This window comes from Rhincodon typus, chromosome 36 (genome assembly GCF_021869965.1).
Source record: "Rhincodon typus isolate 14 chromosome 36, sRhiTyp1.1, whole genome shotgun sequence".
Classification (NCBI taxonomy): Eukaryota; Metazoa; Chordata; class Chondrichthyes; order Orectolobiformes; family Rhincodontidae; genus Rhincodon; species Rhincodon typus.
The window spans coordinates 8,368,128-8,388,720 of record NC_063367.1 but is presented as its reverse complement, the minus strand read 5'-3'; the positions used below and the strand labels follow the sequence as shown (position 1 = coordinate 8,388,720).

Sequence of the window (20,593 nt, the reverse complement as noted above, 5' to 3'; positions counted from 1 at the left end):
TCTCATCCACGCCTCCTTGACCTGACACAACCTGTCCATCTTCTCTCTAACCTATCCACCCCACCAATCCCACTGACAATCCTCACCACTCCCTATTTGCATTCACCTATCACCATCCTACTACCTTCCCCAAACCCCGCCCTCCCAGCTCCCTTCCACCTCCCCATTTCTGAAGAAAGGTCCTGACCCGAAATGTCAACTTTCTTGCTCCGCTGATGCTGCCTGGCCTGCTGTGTTCCTCCAGCTCCACACTGTGTTATCTTTGAATTTATAGAACCCATCTTTATAAGCTATGGTGTTATGTTAGTGGGCTTGCTTCATTTAACTCAATGGTAAAGTTTATTTTTATTTGGAAACATGAAATCTTTCAGTTTGGTCAGTTCAGTTTGGGCTGTTTCCATTTCTCCTTTAGGTTTTAATGGCTCCTCAGCAAGATGGGTAGGTTACATCCTTGAAGCAGCACTGACATGTAATGCAGATCACATCCAGTCTTCCTGTCCGAGAGCAAGCCACCACAGGGAGGTGGCTGGTTCACAGAAGGACCAGTGAGCCATGCTGGCTTTCTGTGGGGCAATCCAGTCACATACTTAGTCCCTGGACCCTCTGCAAGTTTATTTATTTCACGTACCCATCAATCATCAATCATCTCAGCTTCCACCACCCTGATCAGCAGCAACTTGCAGTACTTTTCACTGCGTAAAAAACAAATTCACCCTCACATTCCACCCTATCGATAGTCAAACAGCACAGAAACAGACCCTTCAGTCAAACTGCTCCAGGCCAACCAGACATCCCAATCTGAACTAGTCCCATTTGCCAGTATTTAGCCCATTTCCCTCTAAACCCTTCCTATCCATATACCCATCCAGATGCCTTTTAAATGTTGTAATTGTACCCACCTCCACCACTTCCTCTGGCATCTCATTCCATACATGCACCACCCTCTGTGTGAAAAAGTTGCCCCTTAGGTCCTTTTTAAATCTTTCCTCTCTCACCTTAAACCTATGTCCCTCTAGTTTTGGACTCCCCTACCCTGGGGAAAAGACCTTGGTAATTCACCCTATCCTCATGATTTTATAAACCTCTATAATGTCATCCCTCAGCCTCCAACATTCCAGGGAAAATAGCCCCAGCCTATTCAGCCTCTCCCTATTGCCCAAACACGGCAACATCGTTGCAAATCTTTTCTGCACTCTTTCAAGTTCAACAACATCCTTCCTAAACCAGGGAGACCAGAACTGAACGCAGCATTCCAAAAGTGGCCTAACCAATGTCCTGTAAAGCCGCAATGTGACATCCCAACTCTTATACTCAATGCGCTGACCAATAGAGGCTGCCATATTTTGCCAAAACATTAATTCTCCGCTCTCCACAATTTTAGAACCAGCTAATGGGAATCATTTTTACCAGTCTATCTTATCCAACCCTGTCATAGCCTTGTACACCCTTACCCACTGGTCTAAGGAGAACAACCCAAGACAAACACAGATAATGCCAGGGACAACAGTCTGAAGAAGAGTCATATCGGACTCAAAACGTGAATTTGTTTCCCGCTGTACAGATGCTGCCAGACCTGCTGAGCTCCTCCAGCATTTTCTATGTTTGTTACTGCATCCACAGCATTTTGCTTTTATTTGAGAACTACCCCAGTTTCTCCAACAGAACTTCATAGCTGAAGTCCCTCACACCTCTGTCCTTTCTGGTATATCTCCTTGGCACACTATCAAGAAGCCTCATGTCATTCCCAAGGTCCATAGCCCAGTCCAACATGCAAGGCTACCTTGTATCCATTGACTCCACCTGCACTTCTCACTGCCTCAGGAAGGCAGTCAACATAAGCAAAGACCCCTCCCACCCCTGTTACAACCTGTTCTGACCTCTTCTGTCAGACAGAAGATTGAAAAGCTTAAACACATACACCAACAGATTCAAGAACAGCTTCTTCCCCGCTGTTACTACACTTCTGAAAGAACCTCTCAAATTTTAAATTTAATGTTGAACTTGCTCTTTGTGTACCTTCTCTGCAGCCATAACATTGCATTCCTCGCTCTGTCCTATTACTCTAATGAACTTTGTATGGTATGATCAACCTGTACTGGACACAAAACAAAACTTTTCACTGTAACTAGGCACATGCGACAATAATAAATCAAATCCTATCAAAAAGTTGGAATTGGACAGCTACGTTCAAACTCCAGCACAAGCTAAAGGTTAGATCTGATATCTTGATGCGCTATGAAGTTCAGTACCTGATCGGCACTGGAATATGAAGCATAATGAAATGTCCAATACAGAGTCGTACTGCAAAGAAATAGACCCTGTGGTCAAACTCATTCATGCTGACCAGACATCCCAATCTGAACTAGTCCCATTTGGCAGCATTTGGCCCGTATCCCTCTAAACCCTTCTTATTCATGTACCCATCCAGATGCCTTTTAAATGTTGTAATTGTACCAGCCTCCACCACTTCCTCTGGCAGCTCATTCCATACACGCACCACCCTCTGTGTGAGAAAGTTGCCCCTTAGCTCCCTTTTAAATCTTTCTCCTCTCATCTTAAACCTATGCCCTCTAGTTTTGAACTCCCCTACCCTGGGGAAAAGACCTCGCCTATTCACCCTATCCATGCCCCTCATGATTTTATAAACCTCTATAAGGTCACCCCTCAGCCTCCAACGCTCCAGGGAAAATAGCCCCAGCCTATTCAGCCTCTCCCTATTGCCCAAACCCAGCAACACCCTTGTAAGTCTTTTCTGCACCCTTTCAAGTTCAACATCTTTCCTATAGCATGATATGAATATGAAGCATAATGAAATGTCCAATATGTTTCTTATCTTGGTAAAATTTGAATTATCATTGAAGCTATTCAAACTGAAGTTGGAGTCAGAAAGCAGTGTGCAATGGTCTCACACAAAACCACTTCACATGGATGCAAGAATATACTAGCATCCTACTCTCAACCCAACAAACACAATTCAGGTCACAATTATTACTGATCCATTCCCGCAGGTCACAGAGATCCAGGATTATCCGACTGAAGTGATCAAAACATTCCGGATTCATAAATATGACAGGAAGTGTAATGTTTTGGACAGCAGGGTTATCGAACGAATGGAAAGGTGGGATAGAAAGGTTTCAGATGTTTTCAGCACCTGCCAGGTCAGGGGTTGGGTTCACCCCCAACAGAGAGGTCAACCCTCATCAAGTGGGGAAAGGCAAAGGGTCTGATTAGTGTTGAGGCAGGCTGCTGGATAGGAGGGAATTTCAATGGCATGTTCCTTGAATGGCCACCATCTGCTCACAGACTAATGGACTTTTACAGCCCAGAAGGAGGCTATTCGATCCATCATGTCAGTGTCAGTCAACAAAGATCTGATTACGCTCATCCCATTTTACGCTCTTGGCCCATATCTCTGCAAGCTACAACAATGCAACCCAACATCCAACTACTGCTTACATGTTACACGAGTTTCTGACTTAATTACCTTTTCAGGCAGTGAGTTCAGGAGTCCCATCACCCTCTCCTCTTAGCCTTTGATGTCTGACCATAAATCTATTGACCCCTCTATACAAACGAATTAAATGCCTTCCTATCCACCCTAGCCATGCCCCCTACCTTATACTACCAAATCCCTCTTCAATCTTTGCTTCTATAACTCCAGACCCACAGCAACGTGGTTGATGCTCAATTGCCCTCTGGGCAATTAGGGATGGGCGATAAATGCTGGCATGGTCAGCAATGCCCACTTCCCATGAATGAATAAAAAGACAAGGAAAACAGCCTCCGTCTGTCCAATCTTTCATCATAGCTCAGACCCTTCAGGCCAGGCACCATCCTGGTAAAAAGTGCAAAGGTTAGGACCAGGATCCAGCAATCACCAGTCAGACACAAGTGTGGCTTCTGTTCGGTCTTCCTCTCTCTCTCTCTCTCCTTCTGCTGCTTTCACATTACCACATTCAACATCACGGACAGCGGTGAAGAATGTGAAAGGTGGGGACTGGAGCAAGTAAATTTACAACCAGACAAACAATCCTGTTCAAAGTTTTAATCACCTGTTGAACTTATTTAATTCTTTATCTTTGGTTCTCTGGCAAGCCCCTCTCTTGTCCTCAATTCGGGAGTTCAATCTTTGATCACAACCTCATTTTGACTGCAAGATGAGGAGCATTGAAACTTCAGCAGATTGACACAGTGTCTTAGTTAATGAATGGAAGCCTACAGCGACACACGGTCACCGGGCAGTCTACGATAAGTTGGGCTAATTCACATCCCTGGGGACAGATCCCTGTGTAACTTACTGACGTAGAACCATAGTTCCCATAATCCCAGACGGCTGCTCTCCCATTACAGAGAGATGAGTTTAACCTGGGGATCACCACGCTTCAGGTGAGCTTGAGATTCACATTGATTCTACTTGGGCACCTTGATACCACAATTGGTCAAATATTGCTTTGATGTCGAGAGTCTTCACTCTCACCTCATCTGGAATTCAGCTCTTTTGTCCACATTTGGACCAAGGCCGTAATGTGGTTTGGAGCTGAGTGGGCCTGGTGGGACCCAATCTGAGCAGCTTACTGCTTTGCAGATGCACCCTGACAGCACTATTGATGACCCCTTTCCTTTACTTAGCTGATGATCAAGAGGAGGCTGATGGGATGGTAACTGGCTTAACCGAAAATCTCTCACATCGAACAACTTTGAGCAGCTGGGAACTGAGGTTGAAGGCCAAGATCAGACAGGATCCTATGGAATGGTGGAGCTTGACGGGGCAGATGGTCTCTTCAGCTCCTATTTCTTATGTTGATGTGGTCCACCTCATTCTCTCTCCATCTCTGTCTGCATTTCTGGGTTCACACTAGTATTTACTGCAAGCCTCCAACTCCAACCTTGATGACAGTTCCTCACATCCGAGTCCTGTAAGGATTTGATTCCAATCTGTAGAGTTTGGAACAAGGTCAGCCCAGTGGATCTTATAAAATATGAGTTCCCTGATTGGACCAGATTAACAGCCCCTGACAGACAAGAACAGGGGTCCAGAGGTTCTGTTCACTCTGAAAGCTGGCTCTGAGGAAGCCAGATCAGTGTCAAATAATATGCAGCTGACTTGGTGAGGGGGATACTGGCCTCTGTGGGGTTATTTCTCTGTCACTGTCACATCTGTTCTGATGAAGCAGCTTTCCACATTAGTGCAGCTGGTATCTCTTTAAGTTATTCGCTAAGTGAATGCAGCTCGCTGTCCATTGGACAGTCCGATCGCTGATTGAAATGATCGATTTGTGGAACACTATTGTTCAGTCAACGAGAACAATCCCAAGTTTTTGTTCACCTGTCGTTTTAATTTCCCATCTTGTTCTCACATTGACCTCTCCACCCTTTGCCTCCTAGAGCATCCCAGGAAGCTCGATGTAACCTTGAGGAACAGCACTTCATGTTTTCATAAGAGTCTTTACAGCTTTCTGCTCTCACCGTGGAGGCCCACAATTTCAGACTGCAATCTCTACTCCCACTTTATTTCCTTTCTCTTTGCAGCTTTTACACTTGTGTGACCCTTGCGTTTATCTTTGTTTACCATTTTGCTATTCATATCTTCCCTTTTGTTCCTTTACTTGTCTCATGATCACTCTCTTTTTTGCACCATCAACACTCAGTCTCTGGTGCATTGGACCTCTCTTTATATTGATAGGGAACAATCAACCATGCTATGCACCCTGGGTACGGGCAGCCGCCACTGGAGCAGTGATTGGAAAATTAGTTTCGCTGATGGGAGTGACAGTTGGGGAATAGGAACAGATATGGACTGTTGAACCTGTGCCATGGCTCAATTAGGGAAAGGTTGACTGCATTTTAACTTAAGATAAACACCTTGGCTCCATAACTCTTGTCTTAAAGCATTTCAGGTTCTGAAAGGCCCTATAGGATTGCAAAATTTTCAATGCACCCACAGGTAACAGGAAAAAAATCTTGCTGCTCATAGAGATGCTCAGACCATGTTACCTGCTTCTGAAAGCAAAGAAAATACATTTGCAATGAATTAAAAAAATTACAGAACCCCCAGTTGAGAGGCCATGTCAACATCTGGAATTAAAATCATGGGTAAATTTCTACTGGCCACCTGGCATCACGAACTGTTTTAATCTTTATAATGGATGGACACAAACAAACAAAAAGATTAGGAACAAAAACAAAGTTGCTGGAAAAGCTCAGCTTTTCTGCTCAGCATCCCGCTTGGGGACCCTACAGCCCTCCGGACTCAATATTGAGTTCAATAATTTTAGGGCCTAAACTCTCCCATGTCCCAGCCCCCCACCCCACATATCAGGCCTTGTTACCACATAGCCTGCCACTACACACCCCCTGTTGTTAGTCACTAACAGTCCCCATTAACAACTATTCACCCTCCCAGCCTGATCGTTAGCAACTCCTTTGTCTGTCCAACTGTCTTTCTCTCTCTTTGGGCTCTATCCTATCGATTACTCCCTACCCCACCCACCTCCCTATTTTCTGCATATAAACTGACGTTTTCCCAGCCGCCATCAGTTCTGAGGAAGGGTCACCGGACCCGAAACGTTAACTCTGTTTTCTCCTTAACAGATGCTGCCAGACTTGCTGAGCTTTTCCAGCAACTTTGTTTTTGTTCCTAATTTTTTTTTTGTTTGTGTCCATCTATCATTGAATTTGAAATAATTAAAGACAGGAAGGATCAACTTACAAAACTCCGTGCAAGATGCTGGCTCATTACTGACTGTGGTGAATGTAAATTACTCACCCTCACTGTAATATTCAAAATACGGACCCCCCACACAATCCTGGAATAATGATAAGCAGCCCACCGTTAGCAAACAGAAAGCAGGAACAGTCAGAAGAGCTCAGGCTCATAAATGACGGAATAAAACCCTGCTCTGCAGAACTGGAAAGCATCCTCCAATGAGGATCAAACATCCATGAGGTACCACCATCTCCATGCCCCCACACTTCCTGCCCACCCGACCACCACCCATGCCCTCACCCTCCCAACCCCTCCCCCCGCCCCCCACCCCACAGACCTGGGCCCTCTCTTTTTGTTCTACTATCCACTTATCATCTCATTACAAGCAACTGAAGCGCAACTGCTATTGAAATGTGAAAAAAAGTTACAGACAGACCAATAACAAACCTGAGGCCTAGAAGCACAAAAGATTTTCAGGCAGTGCTGAGAACACATTAGGACCCAGCCAAGCAGATGGGAGCAGAGATAGGAGAAGCACAGTTTGAAGATGCAAATCAGGAAATTAGAGCCATTAAACAATCAGCAACTTTGCAGGCTTTGATCGTTTCTTGGCCCTTGTTCACCTCCTCGGGTGCAATCCTAAAACGGCCTTCATGAACAGGACGCACAATAGCCCATCAAACAGCGACTTTTAGCATTTCTGCACAAAACTATTCACAGGCAAACTCAACTTCAAGTTTTCCAACATGCAAGTTCAGAATGTAGGAAATTGGAAATCTATAAAGGGTGGCAAAGGAAGAACAAGAGTAAGCCACTTGGCCCGTTTAGCCTGCTGTGCCATGCCACAGGAACAGGTTTTCTGGTGCCTACCACATTCCAATTTATGTCTTTGACAGCACCACAGAATGAAGTTCAAATATGTACCAATATTTACAAAAGCTGTAGCTCAGTAAATGGAGAATGAAATATGAATCTTCACCACAGTACTGCTGCAGGATAACCATCAAAACGTCCATTAATGGGGCTCTAAATAGAGAAAAGTCACTGTGTTGAGACGATGTTCATCAGTGAATAAATTAACTGAGCCCAAAGTATCTGCACTCAAATTTTTTAACAAAGTCCTTCAGTGATTTTCAGTTGAGCTGTTGCACTCATGAAATTTTCAGGGGGCAGTCATACTGAACGTAATGTGGAAACCGGTTAAAATCAAAGAGTCCACATCAGCTCACAATATTCACAGTCAATGTTGTAGTCATGAATGGCTAGTCAGACGCCTGACAACAGAAACACAGCAGTAAGAGGCTGGGGGGAGTTGGGGGGTAGGTGGCACGGTTTACAAGGCAAACTTAATACGACAAGAAATAAATTCACACAGCCGTGAGGAACAACTAAACGCTCGTGAAAGGGAATCAAAAATGAGCTGCGCACAACATGAGGAAAAATCAAACAATGAAATACTCCAGGAGCCATGGTCTGGAATCTGTTCACACAGCTGGTCACTTAGTGGGATTTTGGTTATTGTTCTAGTGAAGAAGGGCTGCTGTTTGTCTGATCGCCTGACTGTTGGGGATTATTTTGCCAAAATTCTAAAACCGCACGGGGAATTCCAAGAAGAAAGCCACCCAAGAAATTCTACAGTCATGCACAAACCTCACTCGATGTACTGCCTCCTGCTGGTGGGGCACAGTTTGCATTCATAATTCAAAAGCAACTTGTGATGGACATTCTCTCCAAAAAGTCAAAGGTCTTCTGTTCTGGATTCTGCACTCAAATGGGATGTTGGCTGTGCGGACCTAAACCATCACCTTACCCCATGAGGGTCTTTGTCTGCTGCTTGTTCTGTCCAACAATAGGCTGGAGAGGTGGGCTCACAGACTGCAAGAGTCCAAAAGAAGAAACGTGGCTTATCATTAAGCTCAGGGTGGATGTCTGGAACCTGTGTACAAACCTTCAGAGAAGCAATTACGTCGGAGGGAGCAGGAAGTAATGGATTGACTGGGACAGTTTATCAATGACACACTTGCGATTGAATTTATGAGGTCTACATGTCACTTACAAGCTGTGTCCAACTTCATTAAAGTCGGAGAGTCAAATTGATGTGTGACAGAAACAAAATTCAGCCGGTACTTGGTTGGAAAGACCATCCTATTGCAATTTCGAATGAAGTGGTGCTTTGGCAGAAAGTTAAACACCAACAAATCCAGTATTTCTCCAAATAGAAAACAATAATTTATACTTTAGCATCAGGCAACTGGCCAACATATCTGGCTTAATTGAAAATGCAGCAATGGATAAGTATACCCCATAGCAGAGATTTTACTTCTTCAGACTTCCTAAATACCTGCACTGACAAGGAGTACAGGTTTCTTGTCTTATTACATGGTTAAAGCATCTGCAACGTTATCTCTCAATTTACTGGTTACCATTTAAGGAGAAAAGCTGACCCTCTATTCCTCAGGGTGTAATTCCCCTCTGCCCCAACCCTTCCCCATAGTCATAGAGATATACAGCACAGAAACAGACCCTTCGGTCCAACTCGTCCATGCTGACCAGGTATCCTAAATCAATCTAGTCCCATTTGCCAGCGTTTGGCCCGTATTCTTTCCTATTCATGTATCCATCCAGTTGCCTTTTAAATGTTGTAATTCTACCAGCCTCCATCACTTCTTCTGGCAGTTCATTCCATACACACACCACCCTCTATATGAAAAGGTTGTCCCTTATGTCTCTTTTAAATCTTCCCCTCTCACCTTAAACCTTTGCCCTCTAGTTTTGGACTCTCCCACCCTGGGGAAAAGACCTTGACTATTCACCATATCCATGTCCCTCATAAGTTTACAAACCTCTATAAGGTCACCCCTCAGCCTCTGACGCTGCAGGGAAAATAGCCCCAGCCTATTCAGCCTCTCCCTATAGCTCAAACCCTCCAACGCTGGCAACTTCTGTGTAAATCTTCTCTGAATCCTTTCAAGTTTGACAACATCTTTCCTCTAGCGGGGCAACCAGAATTGAACACAGTATTCCAAACGTGGCCTAACCAATGTCCTGTACAGCCACAACAACTATCCTGTGTACCTGTGACACCATCTTCAAAGAACTATGAACTTGCACTAAGGTCTCTTTCCTCAGGACCTTACCAGTAAGTGTATAAGTCCTGCCCTGATTTACCCTACCAAAATGCAGCACGTCACATTTACCTAGATTAAACTCCATCTGTCACTCCTCGGCCCATCTGATCAAAGTCCTGTTGTACTCTGAGGTAACCTTCTTCGCTGTCCACTACACCACCAATTTTGGTGTCATCTGCAAACTTACTAACCATCCCTCCTATGTTTACATCCAAATCATTAATATAAATGACACAAAGCAATGGACCCAGCATCGATCCTTATGGGACACTGCCGGTCACAGGCCTCCAGTCTCCCACCACCACCCTCTGCCTTCTACTTTTGAGCCAACTTTGTATCCAAATGGTTGGTCCTCCCTGTATTCCATGTGATTTAACCTTGTTAGCCAGTCTACCATGTGGAATCTTGTCGAACACCTTACTGAAGTCTATCTAGGCAACATCGCTCTCAATGTGAATTGAAAAGATTGATTAGGTTCATGCTAATTTTATTTCCAGAAATAAAATCTCATGAGACCCTCCGCAATATGAAAGGGTTTAACACTGTATATAAAGCATATTTCAGCTTATTTTTGTGAAGAGACCAGGATAGAGGCCATAGATACAAATGTAGACCCTAATGAAGCCAATGAAGAATTGGGAAGAAATTTCCTTAGTGTGAATAAATGTGGGCCTTTACTCTTCTTTCCCTCCTCATGGCCAGCGACATTCCCCTTGCTCCATCCCAGTGTCTCTCCAACCTTGACCGTTATCAGGGCACGGGAGCAGGCCCAATGACTGAATTGGCCTCACTTCATCCCTCAGGACGTGGCTCCACCCATCACCTCCCTCAACGATGATCAGGAATGGGGTATCAAACCTTTGCCCATGCCCCACTGCTCGCTGTGTTATTATGGGTGGGAAGGACTGCTGGAGGTTCCATCACATGAATCCAACACCACTGGTCACCCAAAGCACCCGAAGTACCCCAGTGGCTAAGGCAAACAGTTCTTTATATTTTTTTAATTTCTCGTGGCGTCGTTGACAAGGCCGGTATTTGTCTCCCATCCCTAATTGCCCCTGGTCTTCTTAGGCACTTCAGGGAACAGTTAAGAGTCAACGACATTGTGGAGTCACATGTAGACCAGACCAGGTAAAGATGGCTGATTTCCTTCCCTAAAGGGCTTAGTGAATCAGTTGGAGTTTATGAAAATCAATGATAGTTTCATGGCCGCCATCACTGAAATGTATTAACTGAATTTAAATTCCATGATGGGGTTTAAACCTGTGTCCCTGAAATACTAGTCCATTGGCATTATAATTATGCCACCACCTTCCTCTTTAGGAGAAATTGTTTAATCACAAAATCCTCTCTCTGATCTTTTTGTAATTGATATAATATGAAAGAACCTCATGCTGTTTAATGCCTCGATGACCTTCCTTTCAGTTATTGATTCTGTCAGTGTCCTGGAGGTTAACCTCTCGCCCAGGGAGGCTCCAGGTCAAAGCTGGAGTGTACACCTCACCAATAACCACAGCAATTGTCTAAACCATGAAACACCTCTCCGAAGTAAAGAGAAACTACCTGTGCTGCAGCATGCAAAATGTAGCGATCCACATGAAATGAAAACTGTTTACAAGTTAAAGCTGGGATAAGCAAACTGTCCTCTATGTCTCAGCTTACCTTGGGGTTACCACCACCTTCTTTGGCAGCATAGAGCATTTGCAATGCAGACTCTGCCAGGGTCTTGGTTTGGTCCAACACGGTCATCTGCTGCTGGTGGTCAAGAAGCTTTGATGCCACACCGATAGAGGCCAGGGTCAACGGTTCAAAGTAACTGGCCAGCTGAGTGACCTGGATGTGACAAGAGAGAGAGAAGGAGATATGTTTACACAAACAGGAATTCCACACAGGGATCGAGGGGAGGAGCGACAGATCTACTCACTTTGTATCCCGCAGCGGCACGCTCGCAGGTCAAAGGACCAATCATTCAGGACTGAGAGGAAGAGAAATATCTTCAGCTCACAAGATCATGAGTCTTCGGAATTGCCCACCTCAGAGAGGATGCTCAGTTGATGAGGATGTTTAAAATAAATTTTTTTTATTGCTTAGGGAATTTGAGGATAGAGGGAGCATGGAGGTGTGTGGAGATCAGTCATGATCTTATTGAATGGTGAAGCAGACATTTGGGGCTGAATGGCCTCCTATTTCTTCCATCCTTACCTTATGGCCAAGCTGTGCAGCTTCTCCACGAGCTGCCGTGGTTATCGGGTCAATCAGGTGCCCAATTTCCTGCACGGTGGAGCTCATCTGTTCCTGCAAGGCCTGCCGAACAGAGAATAATCCAGAAAAAGCATTTAGAGTGGAGAGCAGAACATAGGCAACACCGTTCAGGGCAGCAAAAACTGCCCGCTTCCGTTTCGAGATAAGCTTGGTCAGCCCAAAATGAATATTTGATCGAATTGTAACCTTTCAATCCCATCCCAAATATTCCAGGCTCAGACTGTGCTGTTCTCTGACCTCCATTTCGTACAATCATAGAATCCCCATAGTGTGGAAAGAGGCCATTGGGCACAACAAGTCTGCACTGACCCTCTCACGAGCATTCCACCCAGATCCACCTCCCCCTTACCCCATCTCTGAACCCTGTGTTTCCCATGGCTAACCCACCCAGACCGCACCTCCCTGGACACTATGGGCAATTTAGCATGGCCAATCCATCCAAACCTGCACATCTTTGGACTGTGGGAGGAAACCGAAGCACCCGGAGGAAACCCACGCAGACACAGGGAGAATGTGCAAACTCCACACAGACAGTCACCTGAGGGTGGGATTGAATCCGGGTCCCTGGTGCTGTGAGGCAGCAGTGCTAACCACTGTGCCACCATGCTGACCCCAAATAGAATCCCTACAGCATGGAAGCAGGCCATTCAGCCCATCAAGCCCACACCAATCCCTCTGAAGAGCATCCCAACCATTCCACAACCCTACCCTATCCCTGGGACCCTGCATTTCCCATGGCTAACTCACCTAGCCTGCACATTCCTGGACACTATGGGGCAATTTAGCATGGCCAATCCACCCTAGCCTGCACATCCCTGGACACTATGGGCAATTTAGCATGGCCAATCCACCCTAGCCTGCACATCCCTGGACACTATGGGGCAATTTAGCATGGCCAATCCACCCTAGCCTGCACAGCCCTGGACACTATGGGGCAATTTAGCATGGCCAATCCACCCTAGCCTGCACATCCCTGGACACTATGGGCAATTTAGCAGGGCCAATCCACCCTAGCCTGCATATCTTTGGACTGAGAGAGAAAACAGGAGCACACGGAGGAAACCCAACAGACACATGGAGAATGTGATCCTCACCATCACTAGGCATGTCCACTGCCATTCTACAACCCATCCACACTCCCTGTCTGCGGCCCATCCATCTCCAGTCCGTACTCTCAACTTTAACACGTCAACTCTTCCAATGATTTCTGGGCTAGCTGCCCCTCTTCCTCAAGCTCTGGAAACTCAAGACCGTCCAGACCTTTCCTCTCCATGTGCCACTTGCCTATCGCCTTAACCTGCCTTCCAGAATCTGCATTCACCATCACTCCCTCAGCTACAATAACACAGCACAGTGTAAGGCTGTTTGCTCCATCTGCCTGTACCAGCTCCATGACAGAACTCCTAATCAGTCTCATTACCCTACACTTACTTTACAAACCCCATGAACATTCCTTTTCCCAAATTTATTCTTAAGTATTAGGAACAGTGATGACAGCTCTAAGTCGGGATGGTGTTTGGCTTCGAGATGAGTGCCCTGACTTGAAACTGTATCACTGTTCTTAAATATTCAAAAGTATATAGTCAGAGAACCAGAAGCGACAGATTTCAGGGTAGCTTTCAGGTAAGCTCAGTGAGCATGGGTAATAGGTACAGATATGGGAGTGAATACTCAGTCAAACTCTATACTTCAATGCCATTCCGTCTATCTTGGCTCAAATAAGTTGTTTCTTACTCTCAATGGATTCCAGCTCAGGACATTGCAAGTTTTCACTCTTGCACCACAAGGGGGCACACCATTCTGATTTGGAATTGCCAATCCTTCACTGTCTCGAGCTCACAATCCTGGGATGCTCTCCATCACAAGGGATTGATTCACTCAGTTGAGTAAATGACTTTAGCGTGCAGTGCAGAATAAATCCAACACCGTAGCTTCAATCCTCAAGCCAGCAGGTTGTTCATGCCCCTTCTCCATACCCCTATGCTGGTGGAACTGGTTACCCCCCCTACTCACAATGAACTGATCCTCTCTACATGGAGAGAGATACTAAGGGTCCTTTGTTGATTCTGGCTCCATATCCCCACCGACAGCAAGGTGGGTGTATCACCCCCACTCCAAATGGACTGTAGCGGTTCAGTAAACCATTCCATTGCCACCTGCTCAAGGGCAACTAGGGATAGTCAACAAATGTTGGCCAGCACATGTCCCCAAGAATGAATAAGGGAGAGAACAAAAATCACATTCTCCTTTTGGAAGTTACTATTAATCTGTTTGGTGTGTCCCAAGGTTACTGCGATGACCCTTTCCTCATGCCACCTTCTGGTCCTGCTGCCAGTTGTGGTAAATTCATGGTAAATTGTGCACACTCTCAGATTGCCAAACCTTCGGCCACTGGGCATAGTTTTACTCCACTTACTCCTCATGATGCTGAACAATCTTGATTGAATGCTCTCAGGGGAGTAATCCCCGTTTTCCCAGTGTCTTCACAGAACTGTGGTCTCTTAGCCCCGTACTAATACGGTAAATCTCCCATGCACCCTCTCTAAGCCTTTGACTGGCATCGTCAAGTGTCATGCCCAAAACTGAACGCAATGCTCAACCAGAGTAATTGATATGGTTTTAGCAAATCCTTATGTTTGCACTGCACTTCTCAATATAAAGTTCAACTGCAAACATTCACAATAGTTCAGGTTATCGATCTCTGGTGTTCTAGTTGTGCTAACACCAACAACATCCATTAAATAGAAGCAGACTGCAACTTAAAACAGAGCTTAAGATCATAAGCAAAAGGAGCTAGAGTAGCCAGCGACATCCTCATCCATAAATGAATAACAAAAAATACCTCTTTCTGTACCCCATCAAAAAGGCGAGAACCTATGAAAAGCACGGAGTCCAGGCACTGCCTCCCTCTCTATTTTACCTTCTGTCAATTCAAACAATGTTTACTGTTTATCAAAGCCCAAGATCTGCCTGTGTCCCTGCACGAAGGCCCACATTTCAAACGCTCATCGGAGACCAAATGCAGGCAATTCCCTCCCCTCTAGGAGGCGACACTGCAGTTAGTGAAGCAGCATAGAAAATCTGTACTTTACCTCCAGGGAAATGTCGTCTCTGGTGGGCAGGTTCTGGCTGACTGCAGCCAATGAGGCTTGCTCGATCTCCCGGATGCACTTGTTAATGTTGTCAATGGAGCTGTCACACTCCCGCTGGCCTGGAGCCTTGTCCCTTGGGCAGAGAAAAACAGGTTCGTACAACAGCAGCTCACTCGCACATTCCAATACACATCTGTCCTGACCAACACCTTCAACGCTCGGCCAACAATTAGCACTGAGCCTTCTGTTAGCCACATACCCGGTATAATACAATAAATCACTGCAGTTAAGTTATCGTCAGAGCTGCTCATGGATTAACAAACAAAAACAAAGAAACTACTGGGAAAACTCAGCAGCTCTGACAGCATCTGTGGAGAAAGAAAGCAGAGTTAAGGTTTTGGGTCCAGTGACCCTTCTTCAGGAATTACTGGTGCATTGCAAAATTCAGAGGAGCGCAAATTGTAATGGATATTAACTGGGAAAATATAGCATCCCTACAGAATGGAAGCAGGCCATTCAGTCCATACCAAAACTTTGAAGAGCATCCACCCAGACCCACACCCCCAACCCTATCATCCTGCATTTCCCATAGCTAACCCACTTAACCTGCACATCCCTGGACACTATGGACAATTTAACATGGCTAATCCACCTAACCTGCACATCTTTGGACTGGGGGAGGAAACCCAAACAGACACAGGGAGAATGTGCAAACTCCACACAGAGAGTCACCTGAGGATGGAATCGAACCCCAGGTCCCTGGTGCTGTGAGGCAGCAGTGCTAACCACTGAGCCACCATGTTGCACTAAGGAGTACAGCTCCCTACCACCAGGTCTTTCGGCTCTCCTATCACAATGGCCCAACCAGCTCCCACCTCTACCATCTCTCCTCCCACCCCCAACCTTCACATCACTCACAACAGTCACATCTCCACAGGACCTGATTCTCCTCTCCCTCCTGCCTCTTACTTGGATGCCCGTCCCCAGAAATGGCTGATCTTCTCTGCCATGCCTCGTACGGGCTCCCAGCAAAATAAATTCCATTGTGGTCCTGGCTCTAAATCCAACAGGATCTCCACCTTCCCGGGATTTTCCTGTGGCAGATACATATCCAGTCCTCTCCCTGACACAGCTGGGTTGGAGTTGGGAGTGAATGGACATTATCAGAGAGGGTCAGGAGAATGACGGAAATGGACCCAAAACACAAACTTTTAAAAGTGTGACAACGAGAGTTCAGAGTCATTATGTTCCTGTTAGAGTGAAGGGTAAGACTGGTAAGATTAGGGAACAATGGATGAATAAAGATATTGAGGTCCTAGTCAAAAATAAAAAAAGAATCATATATTAGATATAGACAACTGGGTTCAAATGAATCTCTTGAACAGTATTAAGTGTGTAGGGGCATTCTTAAGAGGGAGATAAGGAAGGCAAAGAGAGGATATGAGATAGCTTTGGCAAATAAGGTTAAGGATAATCCAAAGAGATACAACTGATACATTAACAGCAAAACAGCAAGTAGTAAGAAAGTAGGGCTCTTTAAACGTCAAAGAGGTCACCATCAGGAGATGGGAGAGATATTAAATGAATGTTTCACATCAGTTTTGTTTTTGGCCTATTCCACAGGAATTGATGCTGAGTCCACTTTTGTTTGTCATCTATCTGAATGATTTGGATGTGAATATTGAAAGAATGGTTAGTCAGTTTATAGATGACAGCAAGATTGGTGTTATAGTGGCCAGTGAAGAAGCTTATCTGAGACTACAAAGAGATCTTGACCAATTGGGTCAATGGGCTGACGAGTGCTAGGTGGAGTTTAATTTGGATAAATGCAAAGTATTGCATTTTGGTAAAACAAACAAGGACAACTAAAAATAGACAATTAAAGTCGGGCCTTGGATAGTGTTGCAGAACAGAGAGATTTCAGGGCGAAGGGGCATATTTTTAAGGTGAGAGGAGAAAGATTTGAAAAAGACATGAGGGGCAGTTTTTTTTTACACAGAGAGTAGTTCGTGTGTTGAATGAACTTCCAGAGGAAGTGGTGGATGCAGGTACAGTTACAACATTTAAAAAGTACATGAATAAGACAAGTTTCGAGGGATATGGATCAAGTGCAAAGTGGAAGTAGTTTAGTTTGGGATTATGGTTGGCATGGACTGGTTGGATCGAAGGGTCTATAACTCTATAACTCTGAGATACAAAACACTAGCTCTGAGATACACTCTGGAAGTTGAAGGCGTGCAATCAGGAACCTCGGATGTAATTTTCATTCACAAGCAAACTACAAAGTTCATTTTGATACTAACTCACCTGATAGAGGTGATGAGGCTCTTGATGGAGTCTGACACTGTACGGGAATGTCCTGCCAGAATGGACCAAGTGGGTGGATCTTTTGGGTTGATCGCGAGTGATCGGGCACTTTTGATGAGCGACGATGAGCTGTCGAGCATTGAGCGAGCAGCAGCAAGGATTGGTTCCTGGGCCTGAGCACCCTGTGGGAGGCAATTCAGAATAACACGGAGCGTTAACAGATTTTCGAGTCTGGTCAAAGTAAAGTCACCATCGTCTCACCAGACCATAGAGCTGCTCTCTCATTAGAGATATATAAATATACAGAGAGATAGAGAGAGAGAGAGTGAGTGTGTGTGTGTGAGAGAGAGAGAGACAGAGCGAGAGAAGAAGGAGGGAGGGAGAGAGGGAGGAAGAGTGAGTGAGGGAGAGAGGGAGAAGGAGGGAGACAGAGCGAGAGGGAGAGAGAGAGAGACGGAGGAGAGAGACAAGGAGTGAGAACAAGAAACAGTGAGAAGGAGAGGGAGGGAGAGGGAGGATGGAGAAGGAGAAGGAGGGTAAGGGAGAGGGAGACAGATGCAGAGCGAAGGAGAGCGAGAGGGACGGAGAGAGAAAACGAGGGGCGAGACAGAGGTAGAGGAAGAAGGAGGGAGATAGAGCGAGATGGAGAGTGAGAGAGAACGAAGGAGAGGGAGAACAAGGGAGAGGGAGAAGGAGACCGAGAGAGAGAGAGAGAGAGAGAGAGAGGGAGAGAGAGAACCAATCATGGTTTTCTTCATGGTAACCTCTCACTGTGAATGGGAATTGAACCCACCCTGTATCATACACCAGCCAGCTGAGTTAACCAACCCCTGCATCGAATATACAGTAACTGAGACTTTGTGATGACTGTGAATGATTCACTATTGTAAGATTCCCTGCTGCTCTACAAAATTGCCCTTTTGGAGCTGTAAGGATTCTAATGAACACTATCTCAGCATGGTTTTTATTCCTGTTCAGTCAGTCCACTCTGCAATCACACTGATCTGAACATACATCCACTCCCATTGACACAGATAACTTCTGTACAAAGCATTCTGAAATAACCGCAGAGAGGCCGGTATCCTGTCACTGTCCCCTTCTATTTACATGTGCACCAGCCAGCTCAGAGTCAATCTCTGAAGTGAGGAGATTCTGAATCTCCTGTTTGTATCTGTCAGCCAGCGCTTCCTGATTGGGGTAACAAGGTGTAGAGCTGGATGAACACAGGAGGCCAAGCAGCATCAGAGGAGCAGGAAAGCTGACGTTTTGGATCGAGACCCTTCTTCAGAAAAAATCTAAATTTGGCCCAGGTTAACAACCCCAATCAAGGATCTCATAGTCAATGGATCCACCTGGTCCCAATCACTACACATACAAACCAAAATAACAATGTACGATGAAACGCTGATGATGGAATGACATGAACGTGATGGCCATATCAGAGGTGCAAGAAGAACAGCACAATAACAAAAGCAAAATATTGCGGAAGCTGGAAATCTGAAACAAAGGGAGAGAACGCTGGAGAACCACAGCAGGTCTAGCAACAGCTGGGGAGAGACAAACAAGTTAGCGTTTCAAGCCTGGTATGACACTTCTTCAGAATTGCCGGAAGAGTCACATTGGAGTCAAAACATTATGAAAGGGAGATTGGTAGCAGCATCTATTTGCATATCAGAACTGCAGGGGTCACTGGATAGAAATGAGGAGCTGGACCCATCATCATTATCCCTCACTAATGCCCAGGGCAGGCTGCCTCTCTCATGCTTTTCTTCATGAGATCAAAGCTGATCAAAATCTACATCATGCCAGGTCAATCACAGTTGATCGTCAAAAGAATGCCACAGAGTTATCAGCACGAGCATCTTAGAAAATACCTTCTAATTTCTTTGTTGTGAAACATGCTGCAATCCACCTGAGTTGTGCTCTCTCACAGAAACCATTCACTGTCAATAAACATTAACCTACAGATATAAAATGTCTCTCTTTCCTGATTCTGTAATGCGTCTGTGTTTTACATCTGGGACCAGTGCTGAAGAGTCATTAATGTTTAACAGCTTGTAACTAGACCTATTTGCAGTGTTGTAAATTACCAACATTAGCCTTGTTCTGTAGAGACCAGATTATTGTTCTATTAGCCTGTGCCTTATAATGCTACTCAGCCCTGCCTGACCCTGCAGGGGATGCGTGTCCAGGGTCAGTACTTACAGCAGTTATCAGAGTGCTCTGTATTGAGTTTTTTTTTATAAACTAATGCTTCATGTGAGTGACACAGGAAAAATGCTTTCACAGGCACAGTCAAAGTGAAATCAGGACATATCTAAATAATCAATATCTGTGCCCTGAAGGGATTATTTGTGTTTCAAATCTTTCGATGAAGGAGCAAAGGTTGCAATAGTGGAGATCTGAAGGTACAAGTCCACATCCTAAGCAAAGCAGCTGGGGAATCTAAATTCAGTTAAATAAATCTGGAATAAAAAGCCCATCTCAGTAATGGTGGTCCTGGCACTCCTGGAGCTTTAATGAAAACACATGGTTCTCTAATAACTCTAGTCCCAGAATTCCCTTTGGAAGGGAAGGAAGCCATTAACCACCTCTTCTCAAGGGCAGTTAGGGGACATGTGAAAAGTGCTGGCTTTCTCAATGATACAGCTTGTTTGTTTTTCATTCTTTCATGGGATGTGAGCATTGCAGACCCAGAAGGGGCAGCTGACTTTGGGCCTACTGTCCCCGAAGCTCTCCAACGCTGGGGCTTTTCCACGCCTGTGTTACTGACTCGTGGATGAAGATCAATCCCTGGAGTTGGTCAAGGGTGCCATCATCATGTGACTACTAGGATGGTGAACTCAAACAGTCTTGATCTTTGCTGGCTTAGCAATTCCTGCCCTCCCATGAGCACACATCTGAGATGTTTTACCTCAGCTCCAATCTGGGCCGGGATGCTGACAAACTCAGGGTTGGAGGCAAACGCCGTCAGATTTTCCACAGCCTCGATTAAAGGAGAAGTGGCTGCCCGACACTTGTCTCGATTCTCTTCAGAGAAGTCACCATCAAGAGCCTGAGAACCAAGACACAGAAGGAGTGAAGACTTCACGAGGTGA

At 45.4% G+C, this 20,593-nt stretch overlaps 1 protein-coding gene across 1 annotated transcript in view; it reads right to left on the bottom strand.

The window, feature by feature from the left end:
- The window catches only part of LOC109910698 (talin-2-like), a 383,773-nt gene that overhangs the window by 50,349 nt on the left and 312,831 nt on the right, over positions 1-20,593 (bottom strand). Inside the window, exons 36-40 of the mRNA XM_048617033.1 lie at positions 20,410-20,550; positions 17,496-17,677; positions 15,189-15,321; positions 12,037-12,138; positions 11,497-11,667 (exon numbers count right to left, since the gene is read on the bottom strand). Of these exons, the coding sequence (XP_048472990.1) occupies positions 11,497-11,667; positions 12,037-12,138; positions 15,189-15,321; positions 17,496-17,677; positions 20,410-20,550 (729 nt within the window). The remainder of the gene's footprint in view (positions 1-11,496; positions 11,668-12,036; positions 12,139-15,188; positions 15,322-17,495; positions 17,678-20,409; positions 20,551-20,593) is intronic.